Here is a 27,805-nt window from a genome sequence, read left to right on the forward strand (position 1 = left end):
AATTGTATCTGTTCCCTGGAATGGCGATGCCATAACAGGTCTTTGTAAGCCACATTGAGCCTGCAAATAGGGGGGAAAATGTGGGATACAAATGCAATAAATAAATAATACTTAGAAACGAAAAAAAAGATTAGAATTGGGAAAATCTAGCAGACACCTGGCTCCCCAGAGGGCCACCAGATCCTCCCACAGGCGCTAACGTGTGTTCTCACTTTATTGTTTTTTTTTTTTTTTCAGCCATCTCTCTATCCCTCCTCATCTGCCTATCTATTCTTTCCACCTATCATTTCTCACCCAGTCTTCATCCCTCCCTCCCAAGTTTCAGAATAATCTTTCCTGCTTCTCTTATCCTGTTTCTTTGTCCTGTCCAGCTACAATTTATTTCTCTATATAGTGTTCCTCTGTGTTTATTCCATGCATTCCTGAATTCCATCACTGTTTTTGTCTTCACCACCTCCCGCAGAAGAGCATTCCAGGCATTCACCACCCTTTCTGTGAAAAACTATTTCCTGACATTGCTCCTAAGTCTCCCAACTTGCAATCTCAACTCGTGATCTCTAGTTGTTGGTCATGGTTTTCTATGAACCATGTCCCCATGACCTCCACTAAATCCAAGTCAGACTCTTCGAATACAGCCTTTAGATCTAGAACCTCGTTTCCCATACTATAGGCATTAGTAAACGCAGTTTTTCAGATGTTGCTGTTTCTCCCCCCCCCCCACCCCACAGTCTTTTCTGTATTTACTCTTAGAGCCTCCATTCCATCACCAGCATTTCTACTACTTGACTTCCAGTCAGAAAGTAGCAATAACTGCCCTAGCTCCTCCTCTGATGGCAGTACAGGGAAAACTGACTCCAACATGGCAGGCTTGACTGGCCCTACTTGGAGCCCATATTAAGTACCAGTTGGGCTTTGTATTGTGAAGACATGGTGGAGGAGAGAGGAAGTGCTTGCCGGCTTGTTCTACCAAACTGGGACTGTAGCTTAGGGTGTGGGAGCAAGCTGCATCCACTCTATTAACATTGCTGAAGCTGCAGATATTTAAAAGGCTTACTTTGATTTGTGTCATCTGATTCTTGTGCTGGAAGTGCCCGCTGACTTGTTCTGCCAGAGTGGGACTGTATCTTAGAGCGTGGGAGCAAGCTCCACCCACTCTTTTAACATCGCTGAAGTTGTGAGTATTTAGCCACGGTGCCTAGCAGCGCGGCATTGCTCAGCACATCACCTAAGGCACAAGCCAAAGGTGTGCACCTTAGCACAAGCCTTTGTGTGGCGCCTGGTGTGGAATGTTTATCTTATTGTGTGGGTATAATTTTTTTCTAGTAACGGGTTATTTTTATTTCATCATGAAGCTGCTGTTTTATTATTCAATAGTACTTTTGGGCTTCAGTGGATTGCAAACTGATGGAATTCGTGGGTCAAGCTATTCCTGTTTTATATACTGTTAAACTTAATGAAGGGTCTTTATTTGATAGGCCTTGGTTGCTTGACTGATCTATCCACTCTTTCACTCATATTGAATGTATTATTGGAAAAAGGTCCCCTCGGCATAATGGTCAAATACGAATTCAGAGGAATCCCACTAATTTACATACTATTGCTTATGACTATAGGTTTTGTTATGATATTTCTGCTGTGCCTGTGCCTTGTTTGTATGTTAATTCCAGATCAGTAGTGAATAAGCTTTTATTACTTCATGATTTTATCAGGTTTTCTGATTTAGGGTTTGTCTTTCTGTCTGAGACATGGTTAACTGATATTGTTCAGAAATATCTCAACTGTGTCCTCCTGTTATAGTATATTGCAGTGGTTCCCAAACCTGGTCCTGGAGGCACCCCAGCCAGTCAGGTTTTCAGGATACCCACAATGAATATTCATGAGTGAAATTTTTTGCACTGCCTCCACTGAATGCATCTCTCTCATGAATATTCATTGTGGATATCCTGAAAACCTGACTCGCTGGGGTGCCTGCAGGACCAGGTTTGGGCACCACTGGTATATTGCATTCCCCCAGGCAAGATAAATGGGGTGGTTGGTTAGCAATTATATTTGAAAGTTTTATTCATCTAACTTTTTTTCTGATTCTCCTGTTTTACCTGGGTTGGAATATATATTTTATAGATTTCAGTATATGATTTGTCTTCCTGTTTAGGTACTATAGGTTTATTATTGATATACCGCCCACCTGGCTCATAGTCCAAGATACTCTGTGTGAACTTTTGTCATTTTGTACAACTCAGTTTCCGACGTTGGTTATTTTGGGGAATTTAAATTTACCTTTAGAACAAGACTTAGACACTAGGGTTATGGGTTTTAAAATGCTTTTAGAGTCTTGTAATTTAGTTTTAATGCTTTACAATGTTACTCATGATAAAGAACGCTCCTTGGATTTTATAATTTCTTATCTAGGTCAGTTGATTACTGATATAGCATGGTCGGCCGTTCCGTGGTCTGACCATTTTAATTTTCATATCTCCATGATATCTACTCCAAAAGTAAAGTTCCAATGTCTGATTAAGTGCAAAGGTAAAATAGATGCTAATACATTTTGGCCCCAAGTTTCCAGTAAGCTTGATATTATAGAATCAGATTCAATTATTCGGAAACAAATATAGGATCAATCTATTGAAACAACTTTGAATTTGGTAGCCCCTTTAAGAGTTCAGAAAATAAGATCTTCAGGCTCTGCTTCTTGGTTTACTGAATCTGTGAGGGAGATGAAACTTGAATTTTGGCGGAAACATCATGAAATTTTTCTTAAATGCAAATGGAGAGAGGCCTTGAAGTCTTACAAATTTCATGCTGCAGAAGCAAAAAAAAAGTTTTTTTATGCTAAAATTATTGGAGTTGGTTCTGGAAATTTAAAGAAGTTATTTCAGCCTGTTGAGAATTTGATAGCACCTCCTATTGATTCTGTATCAATTACTAATTCTCAACCTACTGCTCCAGATTTTTTTTTTCTGTGAAAAGGTAGTTAATTCGGGATAATCTCAGTCTCAATTATCTATGACACATCAGACAGAAAAATATGTTGCCCTACATTTGGGCATTTCTGCTAATCAAGTTTGGAAATCTTTTATTCCTATTATTGTTGAGGATGTTAGTTCTTTATTGCCCGAACTTGCAAGCTTTCGCTGTGTATTGGATAGTTCTCCTTATTTGCTAATTCAACTTTCATCTGATATAATATAATGGTTAGTAAATGTTTTCAATCTGTTGATCTTGGGGAAATTTCCTTTGGAGATGGGTCATATTACGCTTACACCTATACCCGAATCAAAGGGTTTAGATTTGTCTCCTAGGTTTAGGCCTATTGCAGGAATTCCTTTACTCACCAAATTATGGGAGACTGTTTTTAGTAAGCAATTATCTCAATACATAGACTTATTTTCCTGTTTACATTTATCACAATTTGGTTTTCAAACTCAGCATAGTACTGAATCTCTTTTATTAACACTGACAACAGATGTTCACAGTTGTTTATGTAAGGGTAAACAAATACTTTTGTTACAATATGAAATTTGTGCTGCCTTTGACTCAGTAGATTATGAGTTACTGCTGATGAGATTAAACGAACTTGGTTTAACTGGCCTCGTTCTAAATTGGTTCAGTGAGTTTTTGTCTAACTGTATAATGTTTGGAAAAGTGGTGTTTTGTCTAACAGCTTGGATTGTGGAGTACCCCAGGGTTCTCCACCGGCGCCTATACTGTTTAATCTTTTTATGAATACTCTTGGTTCTGTCTTGCTTAATGATGGAGAATGATTGCTTTCTTATGCTGATGACATCTTAATGTTGGTACAGGCATGCACTATACGTTTGATCGGGTTTTGGGTTGTATATAACCCACAGTGTGACTACTGTAATCCTCCTCGAACCAGTATAACTTGTAATCTACTTCTGGGTATCTGTAAGCCACACTGAATCTACCAATGGGTGGGAAAATGTGGGGTACAAATGTAATAAGTATTCACTAAATCCAGTGTTGGGCCCTAGGAAATATGCTTAAATTAAACCCTATTAAAACCAAAGTGCTCTGGTTCTCTAATTCTTTACTTACTATTCCTGCTATTATATCGTTGCCAGATGGAAAAGAATTAAAAGTTGATAAGGAGTCCAGGGTTTTGGGGATAATATTAGATTCTTTGTTTACTTATGAACCTCAAATTAATACTTTATGGAAGCGAACGTTCTATCGCATGAGACAATTGCTCTGATCTGCTCTGGTTTTTTGAGTCACACTTTGCAGTATTGGTCCAGATGTTGGTGTTCTCTCATTTGGACTATTGTAACTCTTTATGTTGGGTTGAGTGCCAAATTTTTGTATAAATTACAGATGATACAGAACACAGCTGTATATTTGGTGTCACGGCTGTAGCTGTGCCCCTTCGTCTAGACTCACCTTTTTCCAGTGATCTGACTCAGGCTTCTCTGGACTGCCTTGTCCCTGCATTGATGCATCTACTGCCTGGTGTTCCTGCTATTCAAGCCTCATTCCAAGTTGTGACGTCATCAGCAAAGTCCTTTATAAAGCACCTTGGAACTCTCTTGCCTTGCCTTTGCAAGAGGTCTCTTAACCTTGACTTTATGTTCCCTGTTTAGCTTCATTTCCATGCCTTGATTCCTGCTTAGCTTTGTTCCTGTAAGTCTTGTCCCTGAATGTCTTGTTTCTGAACCGTGTCTCTGAAAGCCTTGCTTTTGTAAACCTTGTTCTTGAAGCTTTACTCCTGTGTAGTCTTGCTCCTCCTTACTTGTGTTTCTATCAGTCTTGTATCTGAAAGCCTTGCTTCTGTATATCTGTAGCTTTACTCCTGTATAGTCTTGTCCTTGCTACCTGTGTTTCTATGAATCTTGTACCTGAAAGCCTTGTTTTCATGTGTTTTTGCTTCTGAACCTTGTTCCTGGAAGCCTGACTTCTGCTAAAGCCAAACTCCATTCCTTATCTCTTCTAAAGCCAAGCTCCGTTTCTGCTTTCTGCTATAGCCAAAGCTTCGTTCCTGGTGTCTGCTACAGTCAAGCTCAGTTTCTGATTTCTGTTCCTGCCAAGTCTGTTCCTGGTTCCTGATACTGTCAAGTCCTGTTCCTGTTAAGCCAAGCCTTGTTCCTGTTACCTGCCAAGTGAAGTCTGACTATTGCCCTGTCTGTAGTCTTGCTTCTGTCTGCTCCTGTTGTTTAGTTCATGTCCTGTTTTGTCTGTGTCTGGATCCAGTTCTTAACCTGTCTTGCCTTGATGTGTCTGAACCCAGTTCTAGCCGTGTTCCTGTGTGGGTTCAGTTATAGCCCTTTGCCTTGCTCTTTTCCTTATCTGGATCCAGCTTCTGGCCTGTCTTGTCCAGTTGTGCCTTGGCTTGTCTCGTCCAGTCCTGTCCGGATCCAGTCCTTGCCTTGTCCTTATCTTGCCCTTTTCTGGACCCAGTTTTAATCTAGTTCCGTATCTTGCCTTGTTTTACCTGGGTCCCAGTCCCAGTCCTAGTTTTAATCCAGTTCCGAGTCTGTCCCTTTGCCTTGCTTTCCTTGCCTCATCTGGATTCGGTCCTTATCTTGTCTGTTGTGCCTTGTCTAGTTTATTCTAGTCCTGTCTTGTTCTGATTTCTGCCTTGTGCCAGCCCAGGTGACGTTTCTGCCACAGCTCCGGCTACGGTTCAAGGGCTCATCATACCTGAATCTGCGACAGATTGCAAAGGCCCCAGAGGTCGTGACATTTGGGGCCGTGTTTACTAAGACACACTACCTTTTTTTTTTTTTTAGAGTGCGCCGAAAATTAGTATGCGCTAAACACTAGACACACCCATATATTCCTATAGGTGTCTTTAGTATTTAGTGTGCACTAAAAACACTAGCGTGCCCTTAGCGCTGCTTAGTAAACAGGGCCCTTCGTTTTTCATTTCAAATAATGACAGAATATTTAATCATGCGAAAAGGCTTCATTGGCTTCCTCAAAGGGCATGTATTTTTAAAGCTGTCAGTTTGATTTTTCATGTTTTGTATGGGAGTACTTCTGAGTTGTTTTATCTTTTTCAAATATTTTTCTTTCTTCTTGGTTGTGGCTTGGGGGGTGCATTTCCTGCTGCTTGCCCTCACTGCTACCCTGTGACACAAGTGAGATGCTAGGAGTGGAGAGGGGAGGGAGAGGTTCTGCACTGTTGATAGAAACAATGAAAAATTTAAGCAAGAATTGTGTACATGCCAAGTTAATTTTGACCCTTTATACTTTTTTTTGCATCAAAGCCAATTTATACTATTAAACTTGCAGTTAAAATTTTTAATTGCAATTGAGTGATTAAACTTTGTAATTGATGTTCAGCCCTGCTTAAAAGCAACATCTGTTCACACAAAACCTATTCTTGACTCTCTAAACTGGCAGAATGCCAGCTGGAATAAGTAACTTTTTTAAGGCAACCACACCCATCCTAAATGAAAAAAATAAGCTAAATGCATGGCTATCTTTTCAGCTACAGTAGGTCCATGTATTTTTTAACAATGAAATTGTTTTCCTCATTTTAAACAGATGCCTCCCCCTACATATGAACCAGGTGTTGTGCATGGCTGAGTACAAATGATCCGCAGGAAAAACCTATTGGTTAAATTGGTGAATGTCTGTTTTGACTTATAATTTCTGCTCTAGTTGTTTTCAGATACAATCTAATCTTATAGACCTACTGGGTGAGGTGCTATTCTTAGAATCAAAATACTTACATTATTACAGTGTATACGATATTATTGTTTTCTTCCTGGACTGGATTCATGATGCCTTTTTAGTTCCTCAGATTCATGTAACAGCTGCATGTCTTTTTTTTGTTTCATTTCACTCACATTTGTGTTTGGAAATTCAAACTTCCTTGTCATCAAGCAGATGCAGCCATTACAGATCAGTTGTGTCCATCAACCAGCAGAGGGAGATAGAGAGCACACTTTTTCTGTGCCTCATACCAGCTTGCTCCACTGCCTCTCTTCAGTATTCTCTATCTCCCCTAGCAGAGTGGCTGCAGCTTCTTCGAGCTCCATCTAAAATCTGCCTGGAGGTTGCTCCTGTGCTTTTGCCAGTTGTTAGCAGGGGTGTTGGAGGCTATAGCAGCTTAACTTTAAAGGCACATAGGTTCGCCCTTTCCCTGCCTTACCCATACCTCCGTGGATGTGGACACATTGCTTAGCTTTCCCTGTCCTTCCCCACCAACAGTGGATGCAGGCACATAGGTTCGCCCTTTCCCTGCCTTTCCCACTCACCTGAGCCTCTGGAGTTCTATTTACCTCTGCTTTCCTCACAGCGTTAAAAAAAAAAAAAAGAAACAGAGTTTTTCCTTGCCTTTTTCTGTGGGACCGGAGCTGTGATACTCGGTCCAGTGAGGTAAGAGTGTTTTCTGACTCCTCCGCGGTGGGCTCGCGATCGGGGCGATTTGGCGCGAACTGCCATTTTGAATTTTACCGCCGTTTTTGGCGATGGCTGCGGAGACAGTAAAGCGCTGTTCCTAGTGTGGCAAGCGCAGATCAGCAGCGGGGCTCTGTAAATCGTGCTTGTACAGAAGTTAGAGCCGGCCCGAGCATGGCGAGCGACGATTCTTCGCGCTCTGAACTGGCAGCAGACGCCATTTTGAATTTACCACATGGCGCGACCTCCGCTGAGACGGAGAGTCCTGAGCCCCGGGGGGAGGCCTCGGAGTGAGGCTGATATGAGAGCTACTAGCCCCGGCAGAGATCCGGGTGCCCAGGGTGAGTTTTTCTCCCCTGATTTTGTCTTATTAATGCATAAAGCATACATGCTTAAAAGAGCTCTCCCACAAAGCCCTGCAGGGGGCCTCTTCTAATGCCCCCCCGGTGGATTCTAGCCTGGGTATGCCCTCTGAGGCGTTATTCCCTGATAATTGGCAGAATATGAAGCGCAGAAGGGCTCTTTCCCCTTCAGAGAGTGCTGCACCTCCATTTTCCCCCCCGTGGTCGGGCTGCGAGGATTCGGAGGACTCTGGCAGGCCTTCATGGTCTGAGGAGCCAGAGTCTGGTGCAGAAGTGACTCAGGATCTGGACGATCCCTCCGCGGTGAGGATTTTCCACCGTGATAAGTGCTTATTTCTGATGCTCTGCAGGCTCACTCTATTGAGGACCCTGCCAGTGGCACAGCCTCCTCGGTGAATCCTAGGATGGCTAGTACCAAAAAGCCTGCTTGAGCCTTTCCTTTGCATGACTCCATCCAAGAGCTTATTTCGGCTCAATGGGCTGACCCCGAGGGACCTTTGAAAGTTTCCAGGGCTATGGGGCAATTATACCCTCTGAGTGAGGAGCATATGGCTCGCTTTGCTATGCCTAAAGTGGATGCCCTAGTCACAGCTGTGACAAAGAGAACTACCCTCCCTGTTGAAGGAGGTGTTGCACTGAAGGATATTCAAGACCGTAGACTGGAATCAGCACTTAAACGGTCATTTGAAATTGCAGGTCTCACTATTTGGGCGTGTGCATGCAGTTGTTATGCTGCTAGAGCCTGCCTGGCTTGGTTGCAACAGGCAGTGGAACAGACCGGTGATGGAGCGGAGCCCTTTTCAGATGTGGCTCCGCGGATGGAGTCGGCCTTGTCCTTTCTTGCTGACGCCCTTTATGATATTGTCACAGCTTCGGCTAAACACATGGCAGTAGCAGTGGCGGCTCGCCGTCTTCTTTGGCTACGGCATTGGGCGGCGGACATGGCCTCTAAGCAAAGGTTGGTGAAGTTGCCCTTTCAAGGCCTTCTCCTGTTTGGTGAGGAGTTGGAGAAAATTGTGAAGGGCCTGGGTGAGGCTAAACCCCAGCGCTTGCCCGAAGATAGGCCTTGGCCTTCCTCTAAGGGTGCGGCGGTCCACTCCTCTTACAGACCTTGCTTCCGTGAAGCTTGACGGTACCGCCCGGGGCGTTCTGCTGGGTTCACTTCTTGTGCCCGTTTTCAGTAGAAGAACTCTTTTCGCTCGGACAAACGTTCCACAGCCACTGGCTCAAGGCCTGGAGTTCAGGGGCGACCCTCTCAATGATGGTGCGCTGGCCCTCTCCTCGAGTCCTGTCATCGGAGGACGTCTTTCCCTCTTTGCTGAGGAGTGGGCCAACATTTCCTCAGATCAGTGGGTCTTGGACCTGATCAGAGACGGTTTCAGAATAGAATTTGACGCCCCTGTAAGAGATGTGTTTGTGGAGTCCCGATGCGGTTCTGCCGCCAAACGGGCGGCGGTAGAGGAGACTTTGTAAGGTCTGATTCAGATAGGGGCCGTGTCCCCGGTACCTCCCGCCAAACACGGCTGCGGCCGCTACTCCATCTACTTTGTGGTGCTGTGAAAAGGAGGGTCTTTTCGCCCTATTCTGGACTTAAAAGAATTAAACAAGTCCCTGAGAGTGCGGCATTTTCACATGGAAACCCTGCACTCCGTCATTGTGGCGGTACAGCCAGGAGATTTTGTCACGTCTCTGGACCTGAAAGAAGCTTACTTGCATATTCCAATTTGGCCCCCGCACCAGATGTTTCTGAGGTTGGCGGTGATGGGAAAGCATATCCAGTTCCGGGCCTTGCCTTTTGGCCTCGCCACAGCTCCCCGCACCTTTTCGAAGGTTATGGTGGTAGTAGCTGCCTTTCTAAGGCGAGAGGGTATTCGGGTTCACCCGTACCTGGACGACTGGCTCATTCGAGCAAACTCTGCTACAGAGAGTCAGCATGTAACAGCCAGAGTGGTCTCAGTACTTCAATCTGTGGGCTGGGTCATCAATTTGGCCAAAAGTCACCTGACCCCCTCGCAGTCTCTAGAATATTTGGGGGCCAGGTTCAACACAGCCTCGGGGTATAAGTACATAAGTACATAAGTAATGCCATACTGGGAAAAGACCAAGGGTCCATCGAGCCCAGCATCCTGTCCACGACAGCGGCCAATCCAGGACAAGGGCACCTGGCAAGCTTCCCAAACGTACAAACATTCTATACATGTTATTCCTGGAATTTTGGATTTTTCCAAGTCTGTTTAGTAGCGGTTTATGGACTTGTCCTTTAGGAAACCGTCCAACCCCTTTTTAAACTCTGCTAAGCTAACCGCCTTCACCACTTTCTCCGGCAACGAATTCCAGAGTTTAATTACACGTTGGGTGAAGAAAAATTTTCTCCGATTTGTTTTAAATTTACTACACTGTAGTTTCATCGCATGCCCCCTAGTCCTAGTATTTTTGGAAAGCGTGAACAGAAGCTTCACATCCACCTGTTCCACTCCACTCATTATTTTATATACCTCTATCATGTCTCCCCTCAGCCGTCTCTTCTCCAAGCTGTATAGCCCTAGCCTCCTTAGTCTTTCTTCATAGGGAAGTCGTCCCATCCCCGCTATCATTTTAGTCGCCCTTCACTGCACCTTTTCCAATTCTACTATATCTTTCTTGAGATGCGGCGACCAGAATTGAACACAATACTCAAGGTGCGGTCGCACCATGGAGCGATACAATGGCATTATAACATCCTCACACCTGTTTTCCATACCTTTCCTAATAATACCCAACATTCTATTCGCTTTCTTAGCCGCAGCAGCACACTGAGCAGAAGGTTTCAGTGTGTTATCGACGACGACACCCAGATCCCTTTCTTGGTCCGTAACTCCTAACGTGGAACCTTGCATGACGTAGCTATAATTCGGGTTCTTTTTTCCCACATGCATCACCTTGCACTTGCTCACATTAAACATCATCTGCCATTTAGCCGCCCAGTCTCGTAAGGTCCTCTTGTAATTTTTCACAATCCTGTCGTGATTTAATGACTTTGAATAACTTTGTGTCATCAGCAAATTTAATTACCTCGCTAGTTGCTCCCATCTCTAAATCATTTATAAATATATTAAAAAGCAGCGGTCCTAGCACGGACCCCTGAGGAACCCCACTAACTACCCTTCTCCATTGTGAATACTGCCCATTTAACCCCACTCTCTGTTTCCTATCCTTCAACCAGTTTTTAATCCACAATAGGACATTTCCTCCTATCCCATGACCCTCCAATTTCCTCTGTAGCCTTTCATGAGGTACCTTGTCAAACGCCTTTTGAAAATCCAGATACACAATATCAACCGACTCCCCTTTGTCCACATATTTGTTCACTCCTTCAAAGAATGGAAGTTAATTGGTCAGGCAAGATTTCCCCACACAAAAGCCATGCTGACTCGGTCTCAGTAATCCATGTCCTCAGATGTGCTCTGTAATTTTGTTTTTAATAATAGTCTCTACCATTTTCCCAGGCACCGACGTCAGACTCACCGGTCTATAATTTCCCGGATCTCCCCTGGAGCCTTTTTTAAAAATGGGCGTTACATTGGCCACCCTCCAATCTTCCGGTACCACGCTCGATTTTAAGGATAAGTTGCATATCACTAGCAGTAGCTCCGCAAGCTCGTTTTTCAGTTCTATTAGTACTCTAGGATGAATACCATCCGGTCCAGGAGATTTGCTACTCTTCAGTTTGCCGAACTGCCCCATTACGTTCTCCTTGATCGCCCCTTTTACCCCTCGGTCATCCAGCGGCCCAACAGATTCTTTTGCCAGCTTCCTGCTTTTAATATACCGAAAAATTTTTTTACTATGTTTTTTTACCTCTAATGCTATCTTTTTTTCATACTCCCTCTTGGCCTTCTTAATCTGCGCCTTGCATTTGCTTTGACACTCCTTATGCTGTTTCTTGTTATTTTCAGACGGTTCCTTCTTCCATTTTCTGAAGGCGTTTCTTTTAGCCCTAATAGCTTCATTCACCTCACTTTTCAACCAGGCCGGGTGTCTTTTGGACTTCTGTCTTTCTTTTCTAATTTGCGGAATATGTATGGCCTGGGCCTCCAGGATGGTATTTTTGAACAGCGTCCACGCCTGTTGTACAGTTTTTACTCTCTCAGTTGCCCCCCTAAGTTTTTTTTTTTTTACCGTTCTTCTCATTTTATCATAATCTCCTTTTTTTAAAGTTAAACGCTAACGTATTTGACTTTGTGTACAGTTACTTCAAGGTCGATGTCAAAACTGATCATATTATGGTCACTGTTATCAAGCAGCCCCAGTACCATAACGTCCCTCACCAGATCATACGCTCCACTAAGGACCAAGTCTAGAATTTTTCCTTCTCTCGTCGGCTCCTGCACCAGTTGCTCCATAAAGCTGTCCTTGATTTCATCAAGGAATTGTATCTCTGTAGCGTGTCCCGATGTTACATTTACCCAGTCTATATTTGGATAATTGAAGTCACCCATTATTATCACATTGCCCATTTTGTTCGTGTCTCTGATTTCTTTTATCATTTCTGTGTCTACCTGCTCATCCTGGCGAGGCGGACGGTAGTACACTCCTATCACCATTTTTTTCCCTTTTATACATGGAATTTCAACCCACAGTGATTCAAAGGTGTGATTTGTGTCCTGCTGAATTTGTAATCTATCTGAGTCAAGGCTCTCGTTAATATACAATGCTACCCCTCCACCAGTCCGGTCCACCCTATCATTACGATATACTTTGTACCGGTATGACAGTGTCCCACTGGTTATCCTCCTTCCACCAGGTCTCAGTAATGCCTATTACATCCAATTTTTCATTTAGTGCAATATATTCCAACTCTCCCATCTTATTTCTTAGACTCCTAGCATTTGCATATAGACATTTCAGAGTATGTTTGTCGTTCTTATTTGCATGATGCTTAGTACCTGACACTATTGATTTGACATCTTTTGTCTGATCTTTAGTTGTATTTAAGGGCACCTGGCCTACCACGGTCTGTTGTGTAACCTCACTATCCAGAAACCCTATCTTCCCTGTTTGTGAGGTATCTTTGCAAGATACCTTTTCCTGAACCATGCGCTTTTGAGCGACTGTCGGCCTTCCCCCCCCCATTTCTAGTTTAAAAGCTGCTCTATCTCCTTTTTAAATGCCGACGCCAGCAGCCTGGTCCCACCCTGGTTACGGTGGAGCCCATCCTTTCGGAATAGGCTCCCCCTTCCCCAGAATGTTGCCCAGTTCCTAACAAATCTAAAACCCTCCTCCCTGCACCATCGTCTCATCCACGCATTGACACTCTGGAGCTCTGCCTGTCTCTTGGGCCCTGCACATGGAACAGGTAGCATTTCAGAAAATGCTACCCTAGAGGATCTGGATTTGAGCTTTCTACCTAAGAGCCTAAATTTGGCTTCCAGAACCTCTCTCCCACATTTTCCTATGTCATTGGTACCCACATGTACCAAGACAGCAGACTCCTCCCCAGCACTATCTAAAATCCTATCTAGGTGACGCGTGAGGTCCGCCACTTTCGCACCAGGCAGGCAAGTCACCAGGCGATCCTCACGTCCACCAGCCACCCAGCTATCTATATGCCTAATGATCGAATCACCAACTACAACAGCTGTCCTAACCTTTCCCTCCCGGGCAGCACTTGGAGACATATCCTCAGTGCGAGAGGATAGTACATCCCCTGGTGGGCAGGTCCTGGCTACAGGAGTACTTCCTACTTCACCAGGGTGATGCTCTCCTTCTAGGAGACCTCCCTCCTCCAAGGTAGCACAAGGGCTACTAGACTGGAGGTGGGACCTCTCTACAACATCCCTGTAGGTCTCCTCTATGTACCTCTCTGTCTCCCTCAGCTCCACCAAGTCTGGTATTCTAGCCTCAAGAGAACGGACATGTTCTCTAAGAGCTAGGAGCTCTTTGCATCGGGCGCAAACATATGACATCTCACCAACTGGGAGATAATCATACATGTGACACTCAATGCAAAAGACTGGATAGCACCCCTCTCGCTGCTGGACTGCTGACTCCATCTTAGTGTACCTACCCGAGCAAAGGCGGTGCAAGCTTCAGAATCAGGTCCGTCTGCTCCTGAGGATGCCCCACCCGCGAGCTTGGGACATTGTCCAGCTGCTTGGATCGATGACGGCCACCATGGAACTGGTGCCCTGGGCGAGAGTGCACCTGAGACCTCTACAGTATGCTCTACTCCAAAGATGGTCTCCAGTATCTCAGGATTATCAATGCAGACTCTCTTGGCTCCCTGCGGCCCGACTCAGTATGGAGTGGTGGCTCTCAGACAGCATGCTGCGGCGAGGAATGCTGCTGGTGCTCCCCGATTGGTGCGTAGTGGTGACAGATGCCAGCCTGAGAGGCTGGGGCGCACATTGCAAGGGGAAGCATGCCCAGGGTCTATGGACATCCGAGGAGTCGGAGTGGTCCATCAATCGCCTAGAGTTGAAAGCGGTGTTTCAGGCGTTTCTGGCTTTTCAAGTGACCCTGGAAGGATTGGCTGTCAGAGTGATGTCGGACAACACGACAGCAGTGGCCTACATAAATCGACAAGGCGGCACTCAGTGCAGAGCTCTAGCCGCGCAGGCTGAACAAATTTGCCACTGGGCCGAGCTGCATCTACAGTTTCTGTCGGCAGCTCACATTGCAGGTCAGAGCAACGTGCAAGCTGATTATCTAAGCAGGCATCAGAGCGATCCAGCGGAGTGGGAACTTGCAGACGAAGTATTCCTGCAGATATGTGCCAAGTGGGGCAAGCCCGTGATGGATCTAATGGCGACAAGCATCAATGCCAAAGTCCTGTGCTTTTTCAGCATACGGAGAGATCCTCGCTCGGCGGGGTTGGATGCCTTGGCTCAACCCTGGCCTCCGGGCCTACTGTATATGCTATCTCCGTGGCCCTTGTTAGGGCGAGTGCTCCTGTGGATTCGGCTGCATCCAGGAGAAGTGGTTCTCGTCGCCCCGGATTGGCCCAGGAGGCCTTGGTATGCGGACCTCCGACAGATGCTCGTAGAGGATCCCCTTCAGTTACCTCTGGTTCTCAACCTGTTGTCACAGGGTCCGGTGACCATGGAGGACGCCGGCCAATTTGGTCTTATGGCCTGGCGATTGAGAGGGCGCAATTGAGAGACAAAGGCTATTCCAATAAAGTAATTACCACTCTCCTGCAAGCCCGCAAGCGTTCCACTTCCGTGGCTTATGCCAGGATTTGGCGCCCATTTGAAGTCTGGTGTGCTTCCAAAGAGATCACACCCCTGCGGGCTCCTGTCTTGCCGATTCTGGGCTTTTTGCAGGATGGTGTACAAAAAGGCTTGGCCTATAATTCCCTGCGGTGCAAGTGGCAGCGTTGGCCTCCCTGCGTGGCAAGGTTGAAGGCGTGTCTTTAGCTGCTCATCCAGATGTGGCACGGTTTCTTAGAGGGGTGCTTCGGCTCCGTCCTCCCGTGCGTGCACCTTGTCCAGCTTGGAACCTGGGGCTAGTGCTGAAAGCCCTTCAGGGTGCTCCCTTTGAACCGCTTCGGCATGCTTCAGAGACAGATTTGACACTGAAGGCCATCTTTTTAGTGGCCATTACTTCGGCGAGATGGGTGTCATAGCTCCAGGCGCTGTCCTGTAGCGACCCTTTTCTGCAATTTTCAGAGTCCGGGGTCACGGTTCGGACCGTGCTTTCCTTCTTGCCTAAGGTGGTTTCAGCGTTTCACTTAAACCAACCTATTTTGTTGCCCTCCTTTGTCATGGAGGAGTTTCCAGAATCTTTTGGGCAATTGCACCTGTTGGACGTGCGCAGGACTCTGCTGCAGTATCTGTGAGTTACTAACTCTTTCAGGACCTCTGATCATCTGTTTGTTTTGCTATCAGGTCCTCGCAGAGGGTCTCCAGCGTCTAAAGCCACTATTGCCCGCTGGCTCAAAGAATCTATCTTGTCAGCTTATTTGCTTGCCGGCCTCCGCCTGATGCCTTTAAGGCGCATTCCACTAGAGGAATTTCCTCTTCTTGGGCTGAAACTGGAGCACTCTCTCTTCAAGAGATTTGTAGTGCAGCAGCATGGGCTTCTAAGCTCTTTTGCCCGACATTACAGGCTGGATGTGACTGCCAGGAGGGGCGCACATTTTGGAGCGCAAGTGCTGGCGCGTGGTGTGGCTTGTTCCCACCCTATCTAGGGATTGCTTTGATACATCCCATCTGTAATGGCTGCATCTGCTTGAGGACAAGGAAGGGAAAATTAGGTTCTTACCGTGATAATTTTCTTTCCTTTAGTCATAGCAGATGCAGCCATGATCCCTCCCTGTCTGATTGCTATCTGCTGTAAATCTATTTCAGGTTCTGTTCATGTTTCCTGGAGATTCCGTCCTTGAGAGAAAGTTGGAAAACAGTCTTCAGGATTCTTGTTCAATTAAAGGAGGATGACTTAATTCCCTCCAGTTTCATGTTTTGGGGGATGAGTTTATTCCCTCCGGGAGGATGAGTTTATTCCCTCCAGTTATGTCTCAGTAGAGGATGAGTTTTTGCCCTCCCGGAGGATGTTTCATTCCCTCCATTCTGAGTTAATGCCCTTTGTTGTAGGGCCATCGTTCGCTGTGAGGAAAGCTCATGTTATTCCCATTGCGGTTTGCCATACTGCTTTGGAAGCTTCAAATACTGAAGAGAGGCAGTGGAGCAAGCTGGTATGAGGCACTGAAAAAGTGTGCTCTCTATCTCCCTCTGCTGGTTGATGGACACAACCCATCTGTAATGGCTGCATCTGCTATGACTAAAGGAAAGAAAATTATCACGGTAAGAACCTAATTTTCCCATTTGATATGCCACTGATTTTATTAGCACCACTATTCCAGCTTTAGGCATAATCTGTAGATGCTGTATATACCTTCCCCACCCACTCCCGCCTCAACTTTTAATGTTCTGATTCTGTTAGATGTGTCTCCTGAAGACAGGCTGAACATTGAACTCCTGAGACCTTGGCAACCACTGAGGCAGGAGGGTACGCTGAAGTGGTCACATGTGAACTTGCACAAACTACCTCCAATGTTACTGCCGTTGCACCCAAAAGCTGCAGATAATCCCAGGCTATTGGGGTCCAGTGGAAGCAAAAGGCTCTGCACTGAGTTTACAGCTCGATCACCCTCTCTTGAGTTAGGCAAATTTGTCCATTCTGGTATTGAAGTAGACCCCCAAATACTTGAGAAACCGAAGGAGTGAGATGCCTCTTTGTGTAGTTTACCACCCAGCCAACGTTTCTACTTCTTAAAACACCGTGAGCAAGGCTGACTTGAAATCGTCTGCTGAGTCAGTCCAAATAAGCCAATTATGCAGGTAAATATGGACCCTGATGCCCATCCTGCAAAGGGGAGTTGCCACAACCACCACCATCACATGACCTTAGAGAGAGTCCTTGGCTCTGTGGCAAGACTAAAGGGAAGTATACTGAATTAGTAGTGTCTGCCCAGAACATACAACCAAAGAAACACTTGCACAGATCCCTTTTCACAAAGTGTATGATGCCTCCGACAGATCCAGGGAGGTGAGAACCTTCTCCATCTTAAGAAATGATATTGCAGACCGTATTGCTTTCATGTGAATGTGAGGTACTTGAAGAGAGGCACTGACATCGTTGAAGTCCAGGATAGGCTGAAAAGTCCCTCCCTTTTTGGGGACCAAGAAATAAATAGAGTAGTATCCTTGCCCTTGCTTTTGTCAGGGAACTAGCACAGTGGCCTCTAACTAGAGGAGATGCTGAAGAGTCTTAATACTAGCAGTCTCTTGAGAGACACCAGAGGAGTCAAGCAGAAGAACTTAGATTGAAACAAGGAGGGTTCTCTAAAAGAGATCTGAAACTCAATAAGATGGCCGCCAGGTAGGAAGCTCCGCAACGAGCTCCGTGGGTTCCTAGGAATAGGACTCACCCACGCCGTCTTGTCCGTTCGAAGGAGGAAGGAGCTGCCATCGGTGGTGAGCTGCGACGGCGTCGTTGGTCTCCAGCGCGGGTGGACGGTCCGGGTCGACTGTGGCTGCCTGTCGTCTGCCTGCCGCGTGGCTGCGGCCTGCCCCCACTGTCGCCCGGCTGCTGAGGGCTCCCGCGGTCTCTCTGCCTCGCTGTGGCTGCCTGTCGTCTGCCTGCCGCGTGGCTGCGGCCTGCCCCCACTGTCGCCCGGCTGCTGAGGGCTCCCGCGGTCTCTCTGCCTCGGCCCTTGCAGTCTGGGGGAGCCCGGAGTGCTCGGGCTCTCTGCGCGGAGGGGTCGGGTGGGCCGTAGCCTGCCGCACTGGTCAACCATAGTCCTGTGCACTGCCGCCGCACTTCCCGGCTGGAACGGCCTGGGCGCGTATTGCAGTTGTGGACAACGGGACGCCTACAGTGACTTCGCAGCGCCGGCAGGCGAGTCTACCAGCCCCGGCCCGTTCCAGCCCGCCAATCTAGCGTCTGCAGTTTGACTTCGGGGCGATCCAGCTTCCTGTGCGTCGGGCCGACCGGGGCAGGGCAGAGACCGTGGGAGACAGTCCATCGGGGCATCTGCAGTCTGGCTTCAGGGCGATCCAGTGTCCTGTGCTTCGTGCCGACCGGGGCAGGGACAGAGACCGGGCAGAGACAGTCCATCGGCCCCACCCTGTCCCAGTCTGTCTGTAGGCCCAGCTCTTCCCTGCCTGCCTGCTCTGATCTGCCTGCTCCAGCTCGCTCCACTTTGCTGACCCAGCTTTTCCCTGCCTGCTCTGATCCATCTACCTGTGCCAGCCCATCTGCTGAATCCGGACCATCTGCTCAGCTTGCTACAGGACACCTGACCCAGTTTCTTTAGATTGTAAGCTCCTTTGAGCAGGACTGTCCTTTTTGTTTATTTTGTACAGCGCTGCTTAACTCTAGTAGCGCTCTAGAAATGTTTAGTAGTAGTAGTAGTTGAACTGCAAGGAAACACTACAAATGTGTGAGAAATTGGTTCTGTCAATTCCAGAGCACAACTTTGCTGAACCACCTCAAGAACCCACAGGTCTAAGGTAATGTGGATGCATTCCTACTGGAACAGGCAGAGATGATATATTTATTTGTTGGATTTGTAGCCTGCTTATTTGTAGCACATAAAGGCGAGGTTACAGGAAGAATTATAAAACTGATAAAAAAATCAAGGGAGCTCCCCAGGCGAACTGGATCAAACAAATAGAAACAAAGAGTACTAAACACAAAAGAGAGGGGATGTATTGCACAACAATAACGTCTAATTAGACAGGGTCACTGGTACACCAGAGGGGAGGAGGCCAGGAAAACATGCAGACCTCAAACTACTAGCAAATAGTCACGTAGTCAAAGCTGGGGGAATATAGTCAGGTGAGGTCGGGATAAGATCTTTGGAAGAACCAGGTTTTAAGCATTGACTTGAACTTTTTGTGAGGTGATTCTGAGTGCAGATATATTGGGAGGGCATTCCAAAGTGAGGAAACTTGGCAGTTGAAAGTTGTTGATCGAGAGGTATCTAGTAGGTGGAATTGAGAGAAGGAAGGAGTAAGTAAATGGTATGTATTTGAAGAATGCAAAGTCCTCACTAGGTGATATGGGAGAAAATGTAAGAGAGCTGACCAGCACAGTAAGCCTTGTGTGCAAGAATCAATATTTTTAAATGGATTCTTGCTTATTATGTTTATCATTTATTTGGTCTTAATATACTGCCTTATTTGCAGTGCAGTCAAGACAGTTTATAATGCATAAAATAAAATGAGACACGTTCAAACCATTATTTTAAACTCTGAGAAAGGAGCCCCGGACCAACCCAGTTAGCAATTTCATCTAGCACGGGTTCCAGCAATTTCATCTAGCACGGGTTCCAAGCAAATGGCCAGTGGGGTTTTTAATCCCCCCCCAATCCCTAATCGGAAAAGGCAATTTGAAAAAGGTGTGTCTAAATTGTCTATATGAAGGTTCCATGCGTAGGGAAAAGGGGTAAAGTGTTGCAAAGTGATAGTGCCAAAAGGCACTAGCGTAGTGGACTCCCAGCAAACTCAAAGGGGGCCAAGGAGCACCAGTTTATAGTCTATTATTAATAGAGCAAAGAAAATGAGTAGGGACATAGGGGATGGAAAGAGAAACAGAGTAACTGTGAATGTCAGTGTTCAATGCTTTATAAACGTGTCAGTTTCTTAAATTTGATTCTAAATTCTATGAGCAACCATTGCAAATGAAGAAGTAAAGGTGTGACATGATCTCACTGTTTTGCTCGATACAAAACATGGGCTGCAGTGTCTTTTGTAGAGTTTGTAGTCTCTTCAACTCATGCTTTGAGGTACCCGTATAGACAGTATTGTAGTAATCAAAACAAGATGTGATAAAAGCATGAAACAATGTAGCATGAATCATTATAGATTCTACTGGTTAATAGGTGCCAGTGTTGATCTACAAGGAGTGGGGTTATGTGGCCAGACTCTCTTGCAGTATAAAGCATCCTAATAGCTGTATTGAACTAGCTGAAATTGTAGCTTTTTAATGGAATATAAAAGTATACCTATGATAAGTGAGATACCTGATTGCCTGGGAAGGACCACTATTCCAGTTGAGGTCCTCCTGAAGCAGGCATTTATCGAATGGGACACCAGTGGGGGTGAAACCAGAGTGTCATAAGCTTGCTTCTGTGTTTTTCACAGCTTGTAAAATTTCACTGTCAACTTGTTGGAAAAAACGTGGTGTACCCACCATAGACATGGTTCTCTGCAAATTAGAATCCACTAAAAAATAATTCAAAAGGATGTGGAGTCAATGGAATCAATCAAAACCAAAAATCCAAAAAAATGACACACTGCAATTTCAAAAATGTGTGTAAACAACAAGATTGTACATGAAAGGAAGCAAAAAGCCTCAAAGAGCTCCAGATCAACCGATCTACAGAGCTAAAGATGATGACAATGATTTGTTTTTTTATCATTGGCTTAAAGAGTTACTGTGTAAATTAAATCAAACTGTCCATGTGCGGCTTGTCACAGCCCTTCAATGTGAATAGCATCAAGCAGTGATACATGTTGTACAGTGCTTGTATTCACTACTGTGTAACTCCAACATGGCACAGAATTCAAAAACTTCAAAGTTAGTACTTAGCTCAAGAAGTTTCACAAGTCTTCTCTTTTGTATTAAGTCTTCACATCAACCTCCTGGAGCTTCAAGTGATCTGGAACGCTCTAAAGGCTTTCAGAGATTGGCTGTCCCATCAAATTATTCTCGTTCAAACAGACAATCATGTTGCAATGTATTACATCAACAAGCAGGGGGGCACCGGATCAGTCCTCTGTGTGAGGAGGCTGTCCATATGTGGCATGGGGTACGGCATGTTCCTTCGAGACACGTATCTGGCAAGCGAAGACAACACCCTGGCCGACAGGCTGAGCAGGATAATGCAACCACACGAGTGGTCTCTTCACATTGGCATGACCTGCAAGATCTTCCAAGCTTGGGGCACCCCCTTGGTGGATCTTTTTGCCACTCAGATCAACTACAAAATCCCTCAGTTTTGTTCCAGGCTTCAGGTCTGCGGCAGACTAGCGTTGGATGCCTTCCTCCTCAATTGGGGGACAGGTCTTCTGTATGTGTATCCTCCCTTACCTCTAGTGGGGAAAACTTTGAAACTCAAGCAAGACTGCAGAACCATGATTCTGATTGTGCCGTTTTAGCCGCGGCAGATTTGGTTCCCTCTTTTTCTGGAGTTATCCTCTGAAGAACAGTGCAGGCCGAGGCAGCATTTCAATATGCTGCTACTGCAAGGGAAAGACTTATTGCACATAACAAGGTATAAACTGAGAGGGGAAGGGAGAGAAGAGCTGCCTGCAGGACTGGGCGGGTAAGGAAGAGAGGAAGGGCAGTTAATCATTATGATTACATTTTAAAATCACAATGAATGATTTAACACATTAATCGCAGCGTTAATTGTGGCTAATGTGCAGCCCTAGTTTAAAGGTGAGGCTGAAAAGGCAATGAAAGGAAAAAAGTATCTCAGAAAATAGGAAGCAGACTGTTACAAAGAAAATGATAGGAATAAGTGCTAGCACTGGCAAGTTATTTTAAAAATTTTAATAAAGCAGGCCAAGAGACTTTAAAAGGAAAGCTACTGTAGAAGTGAGAACCAAAAAAAAAAAAGCTACTGTAGAAGTGAGAACCAAAAAAAAAAAGGGGAAAAAAACACACCCCTCTTTTACATATCCAAAATAAAAAGCTCATGAGGGAGTCAGTTGGATCACTGGACAAATAAGAAGTAAAAGGAATGTTAGGATAAAGTAAAAGCAAAAAAGCTCAACATTTTTTTTTGTTGCTTTTACCGTGTTTCCCCGAAAATAAGACACTGTCTTATATTAATTTTTGCCCCCCAAAATGCGCTAGGTCTTATTTTCAGGGGCTGTCTTATTTTTCGGGGAAACATCAGGGTTGGATCGGGGTTGGCCCGCCCGCCCTCCGTCGCTCCCGGAACTAACTTTAAACACCTCCTTTCACCTTCGCAGCAAGCAGCAGCAGGGCAGGCCACTCCTTTCTTCCGTGTCCCGCCCTCACCTGACGTAACGTCCGTGAGGGGGGCATGGAAGGAAGGAGAGGTCTGCCCTGCTGCTGCTTGCTGCGAAGGTGAAAGGAGGCGTTTAAGGTTAGTTCCGGGAGCAACGGAGGGTGGGCCCGGCGACCTCGGGTGTGGGGGGGGGGGGGGCGGCCCGGGGGCGGCCTTGTCCGGCTCTCGGCAGTCCTGCTTTCAAACAAAAATTTGCTAGGTCTTACTTTCGGGGGAGGTCTTATATCTACCAATTCAGGAAAACCTCTACTAGGTCTTATTTTCGGGGGATGTCTTACTTTCAGGGAAACAGGGTATAAGTAGTACAATCCCAAGAAATTTTACAAGCAATAATGAAAAATACCAAAAAGAAAAATTAAACAGTAGTAATACCACAAATCAAGCCCACATCAAGGGAAAAGAGAGAGATGCAGTATCAAGTATAATAATCCAAGAAAAATCAAGAATACAACTTCCACATTGTGAGAGTCTTCTGATTTAACTTCCAGAAAACACACTTCACTTAACTACTTATCAATGTTCAGCTAAAAATTTCTCTATTTGTAAGGAATCACAGGAAACATATTGATTCCCCTGATATGTGACTAAGCAGTAAGCACTTACAGGGGAATTTTAAGAAAAAAAAGAGGCTTTCTTGGCCAAGACGTGATCTCAAAGCCAAGGAAGCTTTCCTAGCTGAGTAGCTCGACTTACATCAGGTAATATTTGCACGGTATTCCCAGAAAACATCATATTCTTATAATATGCTTTCATAATTGCAATCTTGTCAACATCATTAGAAAAAAATAACCAAGAGGTTGGCTCTAGCAGAGATATTATTGGTTGAGTCCTCCAGAAAGGCAGAATATCTGTACTTACTGGTGGAGCCAAAGGAGCCAGGTCACTCTTCTGCTCCAGAATAACCACTCTCCTAGTAGGCAGATAATAACTCTGCAAAGATATTTGTTCATGACTAGATAAATTCACAATCTCAAAACATTTATAGACAGGTATCTCAGCTGATAAAATATGAGTCTGTGGAAAATTTAGAAATCTAAGATTTCTAGACCTAGCAATATTTTCCATAGCCTCTGTTTTAGGATGAAGTAGAAGGTCCTTAATAGCTGAAGCACTTGTCGTTTGTAATATATATATCTTTGAATCCATAATATGCATTTGGGTGAGTTCCATCAAGTTATTTAAGTTTAATAAATACTTTAGAAGATAACTGACGCAACTGTCTCAAAAATTGGATATTGGCGTGCACTAAATGCTGTACATCCTATTTTATACCTGTGGGCCACGTGGCGCTTAATGCACAAGCTAAGATTTGGAAAAAGGACTCCATAGTAGGACTAAATTGTTGGTGCAGGATATAAGAATCTTTAAATAAACTATTCCAGGTCTAGGTAGCTAACAAAGGAACATACATAATTTCATAAAGACATCCTCAATACAATCACAAAAATAAATTCTATCCATAATATATCAAACAGGACAAAATAGGATTTTGCAATTGTAGTTTGTCAATAATAAGCTTGTTGAAAAATTAAGTGCTTTAAGCTGTTTTCTAAAGGGTAACGGTGCAGATATAGAACAAACATCATCAGGTAAAGCATTCCAAAGATTTAGTCCTGAAATCATAAACAGTGAGCTACACTAAACATCAAGCCTAACATGTTTAAAAGAAGGTACAGCTAGCAGCCCTCTAGGAACAGAATGCAATGTACGAGCCTGTTTATAAACCTTTAAAGCAACAGTACTACAGGCTGGAGAATCATTATGTACAGCTTTAAAAATTAAAATGTAATTTACTGATCAATCAGAACCCAATATAACCAAAATAGTACAGGTGCAAAACAAGACAAATTGCAAATTAAGTGTGCAGTTGCATTTTGGGCAACTTGTAATGCCCAAAGAGATTTCTGAGGAAGGCTAAGCAAAAGTGCATTTACAGTAATTACAAGAGAAAAAAAGCCTGGACAACTATTTGGAAATTAGCAGAACTTAGTCACATAACTAGTGCAATATCTTAAGCTCAACAACACTCTGAACAATACTTCTAAGATGTGATCTCAAAGATAAGGATGAATCCAAATTAACTCTAAGATAATGCATAGAAAAGGCTTAGCTGTAGGACCTGTGCTGTTTAACATGATCTGGAGACAGGCATGACAAGCAAGGTGATTTATATATGTCACAAAATTATTCAAAGTCAATTACAACAGTAGAGGATTTCAAGGATTTGCGAAAGGATCTTTTAAGGCTAGGACTGAGCATCCAAATGGCAGATTTCATGTGGACAAGTGCAAAGTGATACACATAGTTGAAAAATAATCCCACCTACAGGTATAAAATGCTGGGTACTATGGGATCCTTTTACAAACTGTGTTAAGGAATAATCTTAGTGCATCCTTACGTGAGCCATTCCTGTGCACTAAGCCCATTTCTAGCATGGCGTCAAAAAAAGCTTTTTCCTATTTTTGTTTTAATTCTAGCTGTACGCTAATGTTAACCATTCAGGCCAGTCATGACTTCCTTCACAGACTCCATGACTGTGGCATACTAGACAGAGCACAGGCTTGGTTCTGATCATACTTGGATTTTTAAACAGTTTATTAGCACTATACTTCTTCAGATCCTTATACACTTCGTGCGGTGTCCTTCAAGAATCCATTTTAGCCCCAATGTTTAACATTTTCCTATCTCCCTTGCTCACTCTTGTTAAATCGTTTGGCCTGACTCCATACATCTATGCAGATGACATTCAAATTCTCAATGATTTAAATTGTGATAATCCACTGGATATTCATGAACTGAACAAGTTGTCCAAAATCACTGAAAGGTTCCATACAAATGACCTTAAATTTAACTCTGAAAAATCACATATCCTCCTAATAGGACACAAGGCTTCCCTTTTTCTTCCATCCCTTGTGTTCCTAATGGTTACCCAGTAACATTTCACTCATCTGTGAAAGTTTAGGAGTATTCTTCAATCAGCCTCACATATCTCAGGTGATCAACAATGCTAATACAAGCTCAAGATGATTTATTTATTTATTTTATTTGTTGCATTTGTACCCCACATTTTTCCACCTATTTGCAGGCTCAATGTGGCTTACACAGTACTGTAAAGGCGTTTGCCAATCAGGTAGAGAGCAGATACAAGGTTATGTTGTGTTCGAATAAGGTAGGTACAGAACCTTTGCAAACCACCAGCATTACATATCTTGATTCATATGTTGTCTCTACCTTGGACAGTTGCAACTTCTTCTTTTATGGTATCTGGGCAAAAGACATCCCTAGACTACAATTGGTCTATAATATAACGTTGTGGCTTTTAACCGGCTTCAAGAGTTTTATGATCATATTGCTCCCCTTTTACATTCTGAACATTGATTACCAGTTCAACATAGGCTAGATTATCTTGCTGCATAAAATCCCTTATTCAGGAATCCTCGTCTCTCTTCCATCTTCTCATTCCTTACTCCCCAACCCAGACCTTAAGGTCTTCACAACTCAACCAGTTCTTTAGGCACATTTGTTTTGACACTACCGGAAGTCAAATGTTTAGCATAATCGACTCTGCCTCTAGAATACACTTTCCTCTAAAATTTGTTGAGCACTTTTTTGAAGAATTCAAGACTGGATTAAAGACTTGTTTGTTTGTTTTTTTTCTTCAAGATTCCTATACTTGAGATCTTGCCTGCGAGTGTCTCAAGGTGGTGGTCTTGGATGGTAGTAGGGGTGTTTAACCTGGTTCTGCAGTTCTTTCCTAATTTTCACCTGTCCTATGATATGAAGTAGTTCCCTTATATCTATGATATAACATGATTATTTGTAATTATTGTAAACTGGTTTGAAAGTTATTCTAAAGGGCTGTATATCAAATTATAGTAAACTTGAAACTTCAAAGAAGGGCAGCAGGGGGATGGAACACCTCCATTATGAAGAGAGACTAAACAGCTTGGTGAAAAGGCAACAGTGTGGATATGTAAAAGTATTTTTACTGTTCACACCCCACTTATAGGGAATGGTTGTTTCTTCTATCAAACAGAAAAACATGCATCACATAATTAAGCTGTCAAATAATCTGATGTTGGAAGATGAGGTCAAGGTGACTAACACTGTAGGATGTGAAAAAGGTTTGGACAGGCTCCTGGGGGAAAAGCCCTTAAATGATACAAAAGTAAACAGAAACGAGCTATGAGAAATAGGTGCACTTTTTGAGATCTGCTGGCTATTTGTAACCCAAACTGGCCACTGTCAGAGAGAGAATGCTGGGCTCAATGGACCTTGGTTTAACTCAACATGGATTTTCTTATGTTCTTAAAACATATTTTGCAAATTGATCAAAAAGATAAAATGGTAATGAAACAGACATCCAGGTCTAAGTTCTCTCTAAGTTCTGCAGGAGTCTTCAACCATATACCTGCCATGGCGGTGGTAGTGGGGGAGGGGGTTTGATGCTTCAATATCATGTTTTTAATTGCTAACATGCTTATCCTTTGCTACTGAAACAGGTCCTGCTTCCCCTCCTCTCCTCCCCCCCCCCCCCGGCAGGAATGTAGAAGTTGTGATTGATCTGCTGTTCATAATAGAACATAACATGAGTTTCTTATTCTTAATTAGGATTAAGTAGTTTGTGTAATAGTTTAACATTTATCTTTTTTTTCTTCTTTGCTCTCAATAATCCACAGAAAGTCATAGGAAAACTTGCAACATGTCTTGAATTAAGGAGCGCAGCCTTACAGGTAAATCTTTCTTGTGTTTCCATTTCTCTATTTGATAGCAAAAGTGTGCTTCTGGAATAACTATCATCTTATAGTTGAATGGTTTTGGATTCTTCAGCCGTTTGTGGGATGTAAAACATGTATAAATATTGTGCTTATTTTAAAGAATGTCAAGGGCCAGTTTAACCACCTGTGGGGCCCTAGGCAAACTTCATTTGAGTTTTTAATTTTATTGATTTTGTATCCCATATTATCCAAATTGCTTTAGTTCATACTATAAAAATGATACAGACAAATTATACAACACTTTAAAATCCTCACATCTCAATAAAAAGTAAATATATAGAAACATGATTACTATCTTTCTGAAAGGAGTTTTCTAAAAAGAAATGTTTTCAAGTATTTACGAAAAGTTATAGTCCTGTATTTCTTAATTCCTTAGGTAGTGAATTCCACCACTTAATACTCTGATAGGCAAACCCAGCAGAATGACCTGATTTATAAACTGTTCTTACATGATAGTGAAGAATATGTCTGTTGAACCTATTACAGCATTTCGTGATGACAGAGCTACTAACCCCTGCGTATATCACAGAGCTAAACCATATAATATTTGATATGCGAAAGTGCATAGCTTAAAGGTTATGCGTGCTTTAATCGGAAGCCAGTGTAATGCTTGCAATAATGAACCCATTTTTTCATAACGTGATACCCTATGACCATACTGCAGTATTCTGTGTGGTCAGTAATTTCTGACTTACTTCTTCCAACCAGCATACATCCCTTTACAATAATCAACCTGCACAAATACCAAAGTTTGGACCAGCATACGAAATGTC

The 27,805-nt window shown here is 44.0% G+C and overlaps 1 protein-coding gene across 1 annotated transcript in view; it reads left to right on the forward strand.

Moving 5' to 3' along the window:
* Positions 1 to 27,805, forward strand: part of AIDA (axin interactor, dorsalization associated) — a 133,672-nt gene that overhangs the window by 11,179 nt on the left and 94,688 nt on the right. The window contains exon 3 of the mRNA XM_030195987.1: positions 26,934 to 26,987. Coding sequence (XP_030051847.1) covers positions 26,934 to 26,987 — 54 coding nt within the window. The remainder of the gene's footprint in view (positions 1 to 26,933; positions 26,988 to 27,805) is intronic.

The sequence above is a fragment of the Microcaecilia unicolor genome, chromosome 3 (genome assembly GCF_901765095.1).
Source record: "Microcaecilia unicolor chromosome 3, aMicUni1.1, whole genome shotgun sequence".
Lineage (NCBI taxonomy): Eukaryota > Metazoa > Chordata > Amphibia > Gymnophiona > Siphonopidae > Microcaecilia > Microcaecilia unicolor.